Genomic DNA, 13,439 nt, shown 5'->3' on the forward strand with positions numbered 1-13,439 from the left:
ACAGTTCAAATACTTTCCAAACAGGTGTAGGAACTATGATTTTTCCACACACAATATAACAAATACATGTCCCTCTAAGTTCCAAGTTTCAGCTAGGTTTCTTATAAAGATGAGATATTGTCAAAAGCAGCTAAAAAAGGTGACTCATACAAGTTTATAATGCTATAAATAGCAGCAGTGAGTCTAACGTTACACGGACATGATTTGAAAAACATTACAGCAAATTATAACGCTCCGCACACACACCTACTCTCAACTACATCTCCCGTTTCATGATCAACTGTTACACAAAATTCAGTGAAAACATTAAAACCAATTACTGCAAATAGCGACTGCACCGAAAGAACTTATTTCTGAGAACCCTAATACATTTATAACAACCCTTGAACCAACACAGGTACCGATTACAATTATAACATAACACTACAACTGTCAGTATACTGAAGGAACGTTAACAGATGAGAATAAGTAACAGTATACTCGGTTTCCTAATGATAAGAAATGAAATCATATACACAAATCACCGAGGCATGGAACAAACACTATTAATCTACCAGTCACAGGAAATCTATACATTCTAGCCTTTCCCTGATTATACATACCTCCAACATTTTAATTATTGCTGAGTTGTAGTCAACTGTCTTTCTCATAACCGATTTGCGCAATCGTTTGCCATCAAACTCACTATCCGCACCTACAGGACCTGGTCTGGTGTACGGACGGAAAGGCTGGAAAAAATGTCCCCTGTGTACTCCTCTTGGATCGGTTCCATAACGAAGCTGTTGCTGCTGCGGCGGGGGTTGCTGGGGCGGTGGAAAGTTAGGAGGTGGTATGGAGAGATTCGGCATAGGGGGAGGAGGTTGACTAAACTGCACACTTTGCAACATTGTGAGAATTGGTTTGTAAACTACAACTTTTAAACCTAAAGCCTACGATGCTTCTCCCATATAAATTAACATAACAATTTCGATATGTTTCCGCAATTTAAGAAAACACAACACGATCGTCCTTTATTATACGCTATAGCAATAAAACACAATAAATGGATGCTGGCGGGCATGTCCTCTTTCCCATGCAACCACAAATTCCTATAAGTGGGAAACATACGATGTGTCACACCTACGCAGATAATACATCACCCAAATATTGGCGTTTTTTAAACATTGGTTAACCAGATTTCTACAAAATAAATTTCAGGTTTATCTTTATTGAACGCCAACTCAATACATTTGTCCACCATTGCAACAACGGCGAGAACGAACAAATCGAATCAAACTGACAGAGATATTTAGTAACATTAAACACTACGTCAAAGAACTAAACACCATCGACCAATGCCATGTAAACGTCGAACGGCAAGTTTGCCCTTTTTAAACTTAAATATATTTACTTCCTTAACTTAAAACTTTAATAATAAATAACAAAAAACGTATGCTTCATTTTTTATTATTGCATTACACTGAATAATTACTGGCCAATGTAGTTGATTTTGGACTAAATGTTAATTCAAAAATGGAATATCAATTAGATAAAAGATTACTACATATTAATAAGCCACTGCCGTAAATTTGCTTCAATTAATTAAATAATATCTATCGTTGAGAAAGTCTTTGAGTAATGAAATGTAGTATATGATCATTGATTAGACACTACAATATCTTTGTTACCAGTGTCAAAGAAGTGTTTTGAAAAAGTAGTCGACCTTGTGTGAATATTTCATCGTGAAATTGTTTAGAAAAATATTAAGTTATTTACGCTTGTAAACAGGAAAGTAAATTATGGATCTCTTAGGCTCAATACTAAATGCAATGGACAAGCCACCTAGTGTAAATGACAAACAGAGACTTATGATGAAAAGTAAGAATATAACCTACAAGTGTGTTGCTATTAATTCATTAATATATTATGTATACCGAAAAGTCTTTGAATTATGTGACCGTCGAAGTTCTGTGTATTTTACATGTAATGTAGAAACGTTTTCATCCTCCTCATCTTTGATTTTTCCGCCTAGTGCCCCTTTGTTTACTCGCGTAGACCAACATCTACAAATATTTATTTTGTACCTACTCAAATCTCGCGGGTCACATCCCAGCCTTTCAGTAAAATTGTTTATCGCCAGCACTTAACGAAGTGTGGCTTGTGAACAACTGCATATAAACAATCGTAGTAATTGCTACCCAGCACTTCATTTAATTATTTTTGTAACTGCAGATAAATCCCGGTCTACGCTTGTTGTGCACAAGTGTTTACCAGACAGTACTGCTTGTACTAAGTATATCTCATCTTTAGTTATTTGAAATACTTGAACAAGTGACTGGAAAGATATGAAGACTATTAAAAGCTGCTGTCGAGTTTCTTGCTGTGCTCCCCTTTTACATGCCATTGCAGTCTACTGTGTAGAAAGATAATTGACACAGTTCTATATGCGCTGCACTGCCTGCACATGTCTACAAAAAATTCAAACTGTAAACAACTGTTGGACTGAGTCATATAAATTTTTATTGTAGTATTATTTATAATTGGACTTCAGTATTTGATTAAAAATACAATAGTAGTTGAAGTATTATCTGTTTTTACAGTAATGCAATATGTAAATCCAATAAGGAGTATGATATACTTACATAATATTCACCAAAAGTTAATAAGATATTTTATCTACTGTGTGCCAGAGCTTACTGAATTCACCTTGTAACTGTCAATTCAGATTCTAATTTTAGGTATTTGTAACATAGTGTGTGCTGCCATGAGAGATATTGCAATTATATTTATTTTGACAAAAGCTTATTTTTGTGTTCTTGCTTGCAGGACATAATAGCTGACAATTCTGATCATATATAACGATGATCTTCAGATCTAAATGTTTACAGTGGTTAATAAGTTGAAGTAAATAAATTCTAACACTTCAGCAGCAAACTCTGGTGCTGGTGTGTTAGAGTTTCTTTATTGTGTAACTTCCAGCTGATAATGTTTACCAAAAGATTATGACTGACTGCCAGCGGTGAACACTCAGATCCCCAGACGATCATTATATATGATCACAACTAGTCAGTGGTAATTTATGATGCAACTGAAATTTTGGATTGAATTTATCTTGATTTGAACAGTTCTCGAGTATCCGACCGGGTAGCGTCGTAATTTCGCCACAATATTTCGGCAGACATACACCCAGCCATCTTCAGGTGGTTCCTGATGAATGCTGTGCTGCCCCTCTCAGCGCCCTATATATATATACTAGCCGTTACCCCCCACCACTGTTCCTCTCCTGGTGTCTTTGGTGCGGCCGGCACGGCAGTTACTGGAGGTGGTGGGGGAAGCAGTGCCTGGGTCTGAACTGGGGTCTGCAGTCTCCCTGCTGCCGCCGTCGGGGGCGGTCCTCGATGTCTGGGACCGCATCTTTCTCTCCAGGCTGAGTACAGGGTTCCAAGCCTGACTAAGTTGAAGGCCACTGTGTTTATTAATTAGATCGTGCTGTGGTCGGATTTCGATGGCCTCATTAGTAAAGCCGTCCCAGAAGTAGGAGGACTGACAGAGTATTTTTGTTTTTTCATAGTCCATAGTATGCCCAGTCTTTATACAATGGTCAGCTACAGCTGATTTAGTGGCCTGACGTAATTCGGTATGGCGCTTGTGTTCGCGGCACCTCTCTTCCACAGTGTGGACTGTCTCCCCAGTGTATGATTTTCTGCACTGACAAGGAATTTGATAAACGTCTGGTTTTCAGAGGCCTAGGTCATCTTTCACTGAAGCCAGTAGGGTCAAGGTTTTTGCAGGGGGGTCGGAATACACATTTCACATTGTGTTTCCCCAGGATTCTACCAATTTTTCTTGAGGTGTATCCGACAAACGGAATGCACGCCAATGACTTGTGTTTTTCTGTTTCTTCTTCTTGTTCTCTTGGCGCAGTCTGTCTGAGTGTGATTCTTATTTGCTTCTGGTTTACCCATTTTTCCAAAATGCTGTCTCGACATGCTGCAGTTCTGCTGGAAGGCTCTCCTGATCACAGATCGATCCTGCCCTGTGAACAAGTGTGCGCAAAACATCTTCACGCTGGGAGTTGTTGTAGCAAGTGAAGGCATTTAGGTACAAATCGGTGTGTTTAGGTTTTCTGTATACACTGTGTCCCAGCTTGCCGTTGGGTTTCTGTTTCACCATGACGTCAAGAAATGGTAGGGCTCCATCCTGCTCCACCTCCATCATGAACTGTATGTTGGGGTGCAGCGAGTTGAGGTGTTCGAGAAATTCATTTAAGCTGTCCTGTCCATGTGGCCAAACAACGAACGTGTCATCCACGTAACGGAAGAAACAAGTTGGTTTTTGTTTGGCTTGTTCTAGAGCCTTCTGCTCGAAATTCTCCATAAAAAAAGTTGGCTACAACCAGTGAAAACGGGCATCTCATGGCGGCGCCATCTGTCTGTTCATAATAATTTCCATCGAACTGGAAGTATGTTGAGATGAGCACGAACTCGAAGAGCCTTGTTAGGTTCACCCTAACCCCGACATCTCTACCGATTGTGGACATTATAAGCAGTGTGGAGCAGGCCACCTACACTCTGCCAGCCAATGAAGCAGAAGAAATACGTCATGAAACGTACCGTGCACTCACCAGGGCTGCACCACTGAAACAGAACATCTCGAAGGAGGAGAGAGCGGCCGTCCGCTAGTTACGCAGCGATCCTGAGTTGGTGATCTTGCCTGCTGACAAAGGCAATGCTACAGTACTGCTCCTGCACTCAGAATATAATGACGCAGCATACAGAAGGATAGAAGGAGACCCGACAAGTCGCCTTCAAAGAAGAACCGTCGAACTTCTTCGCAGTACCTTTGATGGGAAAACTGTCAAGAAACTTTGAACACAAGCGGCTGCACCGCCACAACTGTATGGGCTACCAAAGGATGCGTCCAGTAGTCAGCAACATAGGAGCAGCAACCTGTGAACTGGCCCAACACCTGACGAGTCTCCTTAGTCCATTTGTGGAAAAATGCGAACACCACGTCCACAATTTAGTCCACTTTGTACAACATATACAAGAACTTTGGCTCCAGGGTAGCGACTTGTTAGTGAGATTCGACGTAGTGTCCCTCTCCACTAGGGTACCACTGAAAGACTCCATCAATCAGATGAGCAAGAAATTCGACAACTGAACCAGGCTCTTCGAGTTTGTGCTCACCTCAACATACTTCCCGTTCGACAGAAATTATTATGAACAGACAGATGGCATCGCCATGGGATGCCTGCTTTCACCGGTTGTAGCAAACTTTTTTATGGAGGATTTCAAGGAGAAGGCTCTAGAACAACCCAAACAAAAACCAACTTGTTTCTTCTGCTACGTGGATGACACGTTTGTTGTTTGGTCACATGGACAGGACAGCTTAAATGAATTTCTCGAACACCTCAACTCACTGCACCCCAACATACAGTTCACGATGGAGGTGGAGCAGGATGGTGCCCTACCGTTCCTTGACGTCCTGGTGAAACAGAAACCTGACGGTAAGCTGGGACACAGTGTATACAGAAAACCTAAACACACCGATTTTGTACCTAAATGCCTTCAGTTGCCACCACAACTCCCAGCGTGAAGGCGTTTTGCGCACATTTGTTCACAGGGCACAATCAATCTGCGATCAGGAGAGCCTTCCAGCAGAACTGCAGCCCCTCGAGACAACATTTCGGAAAAATGGGTATGACCAGAAGCAAATAAGACACGCACTTAGACAGACTGCACCAAGAGAACAAGAAGAAGAAACAGAAGAACACAAGTCATTGGCGTGCATTCCGTTTGTTGGAAACACCTCAAGAAAAATCAGTAGTATCCTGGGGAAACAATGTGAAATGTGTATTCTGGCCTCCTGCAAAAACCTTGACCCTACTGGCTTCAGTGAAAGATGACCTAGGCCTTTGAAAACCAGGTGTTTATCAAATTCCTTGTCAGTGCGGAAAATCATACACTGGGGAGACAGTCCGCACTATAGAAGAGAGGTGCCGCGAACACAAGCGCCATTCCCAATTATGCCAGGCCACTAAATCAGCCATAGCTGGTCATTGTATAAAGACTGGGCATACTATGGACTCTGAAAAAAACAAAAATACTCTGTCAATCCTCCTCCTTCTGGGACTGCATTACTAAAGAGGCCATCAAAATCTGACTACAGGATGATCTAATTAATGAAGACAGTGGCCTTCAATTTAGTCAGGCACTCAGCCTGGAGAGAAAGATGCGGTCCCAGACATCGAGGACCGCCCCCGCCAGTGGCAGCAGGGAGACTGCAGACCCCAGTTCAGACCCAGGTGTACCGAGCGAGGTGGCGCAGTGGTTAGCACACTGGACTCGCATTCGGGAGGACGACGGTTCAATCCCGTCTCCGGCCATCCCGATTTAGGTTTTCCGTGATTTCCCTAAATCGCTTCAGGCAAATGCCGGGATAGTTCCTTTGAAAGGGCACGGCCGATTTCCTTCCCTCACCCGAGCTTGCGCTCCGTCTCTAATGACACTAAGCTCCTCCTCCTCAGACCCAGGCGCTGCTTTCCCCACCACCACCAGTAGCCGGTGCGCCGGCTGTACCAAAGACACCAGGAGAGGAATGATGGAGGGGGGTAACAGCTAGTATATATAGGGCGCTGAGAGGAGCAGCTTAGCATTAGTCAGGAACCACCTGAAGATGGCAGCATGTACGTCTGCCGAAATATTGTGGAGAAAGTACGACACTACCCGGTTGGATACCCAAGAATTGTTCAAATTGGAAATATGCCGGGAAAACTTCAGATCGCATAAATTTTTCTTATTATAGGATTTTTCATTTGATAAATATTAAGTTGTATACACCTTTTGTAACTTTTTTCTTTCCTGTAATACTTACAGCTTTGTTAGCTGGCTGATGATGTATTGTGGCTTTCCTGTTTCAGAACAGCGTGAAGCCATGTTGAAGAAAAAAAATGAAGAGAAGGAAAAACTGAAGAAATTTAGGGAAGAGGTTTGTGTTAATAAAGTTCCGTGAAGGTTTGTGTAATGACTTGGCCAACAATGTAGTGCACTAATGCTATTCCTTTGGACATGCCATTCTCTTTTAGATGACTAACTTATATTTATTCCTGTCTGCTTCGTGCATGGAGTTTGGTGCTTAGGAATTTTAAGCGGAGTTCTTTTGTAGGTATAAGCATTCAAGAGTTTGATATTATAATGAAAATTGTGCATCATTTGAGTACACAGTTGTTATAAAGCTCTGAAAAGTTAACTAAGAAATTCTGGCTCAACTTGTTGCATCAGTTACAGTGACTATTCCTATCTTCTTCCACTAACTATATGTTTTACTCTTCTGTGAAAACTTTGTTCACTTTCCAGTCACTATATCAAATTAGGGCACGCATTAGAGTGACCTGTTTTTCTCTAAGTGGAAATACTGAAGCGACCAATGTACCTGGTTGCGGCATTGACCCATGGCATCATCAAAATAGTGGGCTTGTAATACTTACTATGAAAAATTTTAAAAGTTCTGCTAGAGGTGCTTAATATGTTGAAAGTAGTTGCTGAATAATAAAATAGAAACTTTTAGTAGCTTGGTGTATTTAATTTACAAGTAAACAGAACAAAATATAAAACTTCCCACTTTCCCCTTCAGAGTGAATCAGTAACATAAGTACCACGTGCACCATCAGATGGGCACAAAATCACACGGACAAGTGGTACCCGAGATTACGAGATAGATTTTTTAAACCAAGTACCCCACTGAATAGATCATCGCAAATTGTGAAAACAGCATCACATGAAATCGTCACTGCTACAAGAATGAGCAATCTCAACCATTTTGGCAGGGTTTCCTCATTTTTGATGACACTTACATATTCTCCCAGTACAACATTGTCCTGAAGGAAAGTTATGGTGTTAAATACGTCACACATCCATTCCACCAACGTAAGACTGTTGTACTTTCACTGTTGAATCTCTCATGCAGCCATGATACGAACTGTTCAGGATTAGTTAACAACTCAGTACTGTGGCAACAGACGGGTGACTTAACTTCGTGGAGATATGAACACTAAGAAACAATCAGTAATTGACATAGCTTACAACATGACAGCATTAGCAAAGCAAAATTCAAGAAACTAACATGAGCTACATGTCAGCAGAAGATATTGAGCCAGGGCTATTCTTGCTATTAATCCCTTCAAACCTGTAAAACCTTGTGTGTGCTAGAATATTCTGTGAAAATAAGGGTTTTATGGGGGACGCAACTGTAAAGAAAGTCATGATACATTCATTAACTTTCCCAGCTCACACCTAATCTGTCACCTTTCAACTTAGCCTAGACCTCAGGTTATGTTGTAGTTCAGCCTGTCACAACAACACAATTAAAAAAAAATTCACCAGAATGCAAAACATCATTTCCCTCTGGATTACCATCTCCACTCAACTTAGTAGGCCTAGTAAACAACATGATCCAAGCCACCGCCCACAAGAAATAAATGACATATTATGAACAAAACATAAGACCAACATTTACATCTGAAACATACGAAGAAAAACATCCCAACACCATCTGCATAACATATGTCATTGTTCTTCAAAGAATATATTGATGACTCTAATAGTTCCCTAGACCCACATTTTACAATTAACAGCACACCGTGAACTTCTTTACTATCAAAATTTAAAAGAGATTACAACCTCAAGCAATAAACCTGTTGCAAAGTGACTTTTTCTCACATACCACTTTTCGGATTAGCTGCTCATAGAGTATATCAAACGTCTCTTCATCATAAGGTCACAAATCCAAGCTGGAGCATGGTACCAGGTGTTTCAGTTGACCTATCTGCCATCTTTTCTCTAATGATCCAGTTGCATTGTGTATATTTTGTGCAACTCGTGATAAGATTGATTGCTTCAACTTTCCCACAAACATATAAACAGCAATATTTTGTGAAACCAGGTTCTAAAGCTGTAAGTAATGAAACAGTTTTTAAATAACTGCATATTGTACACTCATGATATTTTAAGTTTGATGGCTTCCAATAGCATAGCAATACTTTCATATCTTTTCTTCTAACTCGCTTAATTGACCAGTGGTACTGACAGACTTTATTGCCATTATTCAGTAATATTACTTTTAAATTGTTTTTAGACACGAGCCTGCAAATCTTGCATCAAACGATTCGCATATGTATGTACGGACACAGAATTTTTATTGTTAGTGTATGCAGGCAAACCACTGTCTACAGAGCCGAATGATGAATTTTTGTACCTAGAATGAAGAGGTCACCTCGCTGCAATCTGTCATCCAAAATTTCAGTTTGTTTAGACAATTTTAGATTTCAAACTAAATCATTGTAGTTCCATCTGGAATATGAGGCAAGGGAAAGTGTCTCACGATTCAGGGATGTGCTCATTCACTGCTGGAGTATCAGATTCACTTTCCCCAGGTAATTCTGATTGCCCCACTTTGGTTTCCAGATTGCAGACAGGAGCAAGCAAGCCTGGCTGAAGTTTAGATTGGGCCAATGCCAGTTGTGATGGTGTTTCTTTACTGCCCAGAAGTTGCCAATGTGTTGGTTTCACGTAGTCATTGTGAAAGTTTCCCATGACTAATGAGAGATGAGAAAACAGGCAATATATATCTAGTGCCAAAACTGAAACCGTCCCCATCTTCACTCTTGATTCATGGGTACTTACTTCTAACAAAGGTTGCAGTAACAGAGTGATCTGTAACATAGGCTGAGGTCTGGTTTAGGTTGAAAATCCGACAGTAAGTTGGTGAAACCAAAGAATGTGTCCTGTAAAAAGATCCATCTCTTGGAATGGAAGTTGTTTAGTGGTGTATAGCATAGCCCTAAGTATGGGTTAGGTTGGTAGGTGATAATTTAGTGGTGAACTGGCAAAGCAAACGAATGTATACGTAAAAAGAAGCATTGTCTCAGAATACATCTATGTTGGTATGAGAATGTCATAGTATTCCTTTGTCTCGTGCTGCAAAATATGTTGTCTGCCCTCTGCTCTCTCATTGGCTGTGTAGAACCAGCAACTGGCATTCGTCTTTCGTTCCCATTGTACTTCACAGCAACCACTGACAATGTTGCCATACGAAATGTGGGAGTATGACACTTAGACCTTACCAGCCTGGGCTTCAACATAGGGAGTGTGTGTGTGTACTGAAGACAATCTTGGATCCATAATATTATGTTTGGTGTTGTAGTCTACCATTAGCAGAGCCGGTTCTGTTGATGATGTGAATGGAGCGGTCTAAAGTTATGGTGATTCTCGTGTACGACTGTTATGGTGTTATCCTCCACGGCAGACCGTCAGTGCACAGTTTTACTGTTCGTTTTTGGAGCATCTTCTGCAACATGCTTTGCGAAAGAAGCGGCGACACTTTCTGCGCGACCCACCCATCATTTTGCGAGACAATGCGCGGGCGCATATAACGCAAGTTGTGGCTGCTCTGTTCGGTCGATGGGACTGGGAAGTACTGTACCATCCACCATACTCCCCGGGCTTAGTCCTTGTGACTTTGATTTGATTCCGAAGATGAAGGAACCACTTTGTGGCATTCACTTCAGAATTGTCCCAGAGATTTGACAGGCAGTAGGCCGCCAAGTTTGGTGTGGGTCGGACTTGGCACGAGCTGTATATCTTAGTGTAGTTTCCGTGCAGTGGGTCGTGCAGCAGAAAAAGTACAGAACAATAATCCCAGGATCTCTGTGTCAAGTCCGTATATAGAAGCTTTTTTTCCCCTACCTTTATGTTACTTACACTAAAGAAATTGAAATAATGTTCAGTGCATTGCATTTATTAATATTTCTATAAATAACATTAAAATGAAAGGAAATTAAATTTTTGGATTGCAAATAAATTTCCAAGAAAGGATTGTACTTACAATATCTGCAAGAACTCCACAAACAACTCTTCCCTCTCTTCTCGTTATCCGCCAGGCCTCAATCTCCGCTAATTTCAAGTTGCCGCCACTCATACCTCACCTGTCTCTCAACAACTTCTTTGCCTCTACTCTTCCACCTCGACTGACATCTCTGCCCAAACTCTTTGTCTTTAAATATGTCTGCTTGTGTCTGTATGTGTGGATGGATATGTGTGTGTGTGCGAGTGTATACTTGTCCTTTTTTCCCCCTAAGGTAAGTCTTTCCGCTCCCGGGATTGGAATGACTCCTTACCCTCTCCCTTAAAACCCACATCCTTTCATCTTTCCCTCTCCTTCCCTCTTTCCTGACGAAGCAACCGTTGGTTGCGAAAGCTAGAATTGTGTGTATATTTGTGTTTTTTTGTGTGTCTATCGACCTGCCAGCGCTTTTGTTTGGTAAGTCTCATCATCTTTCTTTTTGGACTCTGTATTCTGTTAGTTTCGTTTTGACATTTCACCAGCCCTTGGCAGCAGCATGTGAAGATTAGGTTCCCGGTGAAGGTAAAATTGGCTGTAGTGGCCGTTGGGGAAGAACACTAGCTACGGCTAAAGAGCTCATTCGCTTGCTGAATCGTAAGTGACGTACAATTTTCAAGCCCATTGTGATGAGATAGTAAGAATATTTCTCTATAGAAACTTAAAAAATAACCATAAATAACCATATAAATGTAAAAATGTGGCAAGATGCTGTGAAAATTACTTCTTACCCTGTTTTTATGATTAATATCAACCAAGCACATGAAAATCATCAACTGTAAAATAATAAAACTATCTAATTTTACGTACAAAATTCTCATGTATAGCTTACAATTGCTTCCTGGAAATTTACTTGCAATCCCAAACTTTCCTTTTCAAGTCTTTTATGAAAATATTAATTACTGCAATTATTAAGCATTATGTCAGTTTATTTTCTGTGTAAGCAATGTGAAAAGAGAAAATAAAACAAGTTCCCAGATAGGGACTAAAACCCAAGAGCCTCGGATTGTCATTCTATACTTTTCCTGTCGTGCTAATCACTACCTGTCAACTACACTAAAATAAATGTCTTATGACTCAACCGAACCGTGTCAAAAATTCTATTTTTTCTAATTGCGTGGCCATCTGGAGCTCCCACATCTATCGCTTCCATTTCTGGTCGAGCCCTGCAAACACCATAAATTTGGACAAAAGCAGTCGTTACGAGTAGTTGCAGTCCCCTAGTGGGTCATCACGTGTACTCTTACAGTCACTCGAGGATGACACTTTCTTGGACATTACAGCACCATCAAACCATTTATACGAGTAGAGAACAAGAATGGTCACGTCACACTTACCTGGGGTACTCGTGGGATGCCCTAACCTTTTGATCCCATAGTGCAGTTAGTGTTTGTTGGGTAACGGTTGCAACTTAACAGTACGTCGTCACTCTAACCATCACCTTTAGAACGCTGTTTCCTGTACAGTAGTGCCATTCTGGATATCTCCCCACAAAAATTACTGAAGCTTACACGAAACATTGTATAAGATTATTACTCTTTTCCATCGTGCACATTCAATTTTCAATCTTAAACTCGTGAGCAATTTAAAATCGAACGCAACTTCCTAAATGACTTCTTATTATTATCTTTCTTCTGACTACTTTAACTAATATTCTTCCATATATTGTACTTCCACTTCTCACCCGCTCATGACATTTGTTTCATCTTCAGTATTTACGAATCTTCAGTATCACATTTCCACTAAAGATTCTCCCCTCACAGAGCAACCTAGTGGCTCAGTCTCTCACAGTGACTCACATCTTCATCCACACACTGGAAACCACTGTGAAGTGAAGTGTATGGCAGAGGGTACTTCCCATTGAACCACTTATGACTTCCTCCCACTCATTCATATATGGAGCACGGGAAGAATGATTATTTAATTGCAACTGTCCATGTTGTAATTAGTCTAATCTTATGCTTGCAGTCATTATGGGACTGATACGTAGGTGGCTGCAGTACATCCCTAGATACACCATTTAAAGCTGGTATTTTAAACTTTGTAAGTAAGCTTTCAAGAGATTCTTCAAGCATGTGACGGTACAGTTTCTTCAGCCTCTCCATGACCCTCTCCCACATCTCAGCCAAACCTGTGAGCATTCCTGTTGCCCTTCCCTGTATGTCTTAATCCTGTTTGGTACTGGTCCCACACTTGATCAATATAGGGTGGGCCAAAGGTCACTACTCATCGTAATCTTATTTAATACAAAACAAACAGTTGCAGTTATGAAATAACTGAACACTTGATTGAAGCTATACGATACTCGAGAGTTGTTTTCCACCTTTATCGATACATTTCATCAGACGAACTGGGACACTTAAGCGTACTTGTTTACACAATGATTTATTAGAATTGGGATATTCAAAATTGTTGTAAATAGCTTATTTCAAGAACTAATGCAGTTTTATAGCATAAACTTTAACATACCCCAAAAAGAAGAAATACATAGGTGTCAGGTCAGGGGAACTGTGTCACGTTTACATTACCCTTCACTTTCCAATAGCTTTTCCACCAAATAC

General features: G+C 40.7%; 2 protein-coding genes across 2 annotated transcripts in view; one reads left to right on the top strand and one right to left on the bottom strand.

Annotated features, from left to right (window-relative positions):
- The window catches only part of LOC126212753 (pre-mRNA 3' end processing protein WDR33), a 183,996-nt gene extending 182,760 nt beyond the window's left edge, over positions 1 to 1,236 (bottom strand). The window contains exon 1 of the mRNA XM_049940161.1: positions 603 to 1,236. Within this exon, the coding sequence (XP_049796118.1) occupies positions 603 to 887 (285 nt within the window). The 5' untranslated portion in view covers positions 888 to 1,236. The remainder of the gene's footprint in view (positions 1 to 602) is intronic.
- Positions 1,237 to 1,679: 443 nt separating this feature from the next.
- LOC126212968 (sperm-associated antigen 7 homolog) overlaps positions 1,680 to 13,439 on the top strand; it is an 86,387-nt gene continuing 74,627 nt past the window's right edge. Inside the window, exons 1-2 of the mRNA XM_049940493.1 lie at positions 1,680 to 1,857; positions 6,902 to 6,969. Coding sequence (XP_049796450.1) covers positions 1,779 to 1,857; positions 6,902 to 6,969 — 147 coding nt within the window. The 5' untranslated portion in view covers positions 1,680 to 1,778. The remainder of the gene's footprint in view (positions 1,858 to 6,901; positions 6,970 to 13,439) is intronic.

Source organism: Schistocerca nitens, chromosome 11, assembly GCF_023898315.1.
Source record: "Schistocerca nitens isolate TAMUIC-IGC-003100 chromosome 11, iqSchNite1.1, whole genome shotgun sequence".
NCBI classification, from domain to species: domain Eukaryota; kingdom Metazoa; phylum Arthropoda; class Insecta; order Orthoptera; family Acrididae; genus Schistocerca; species Schistocerca nitens.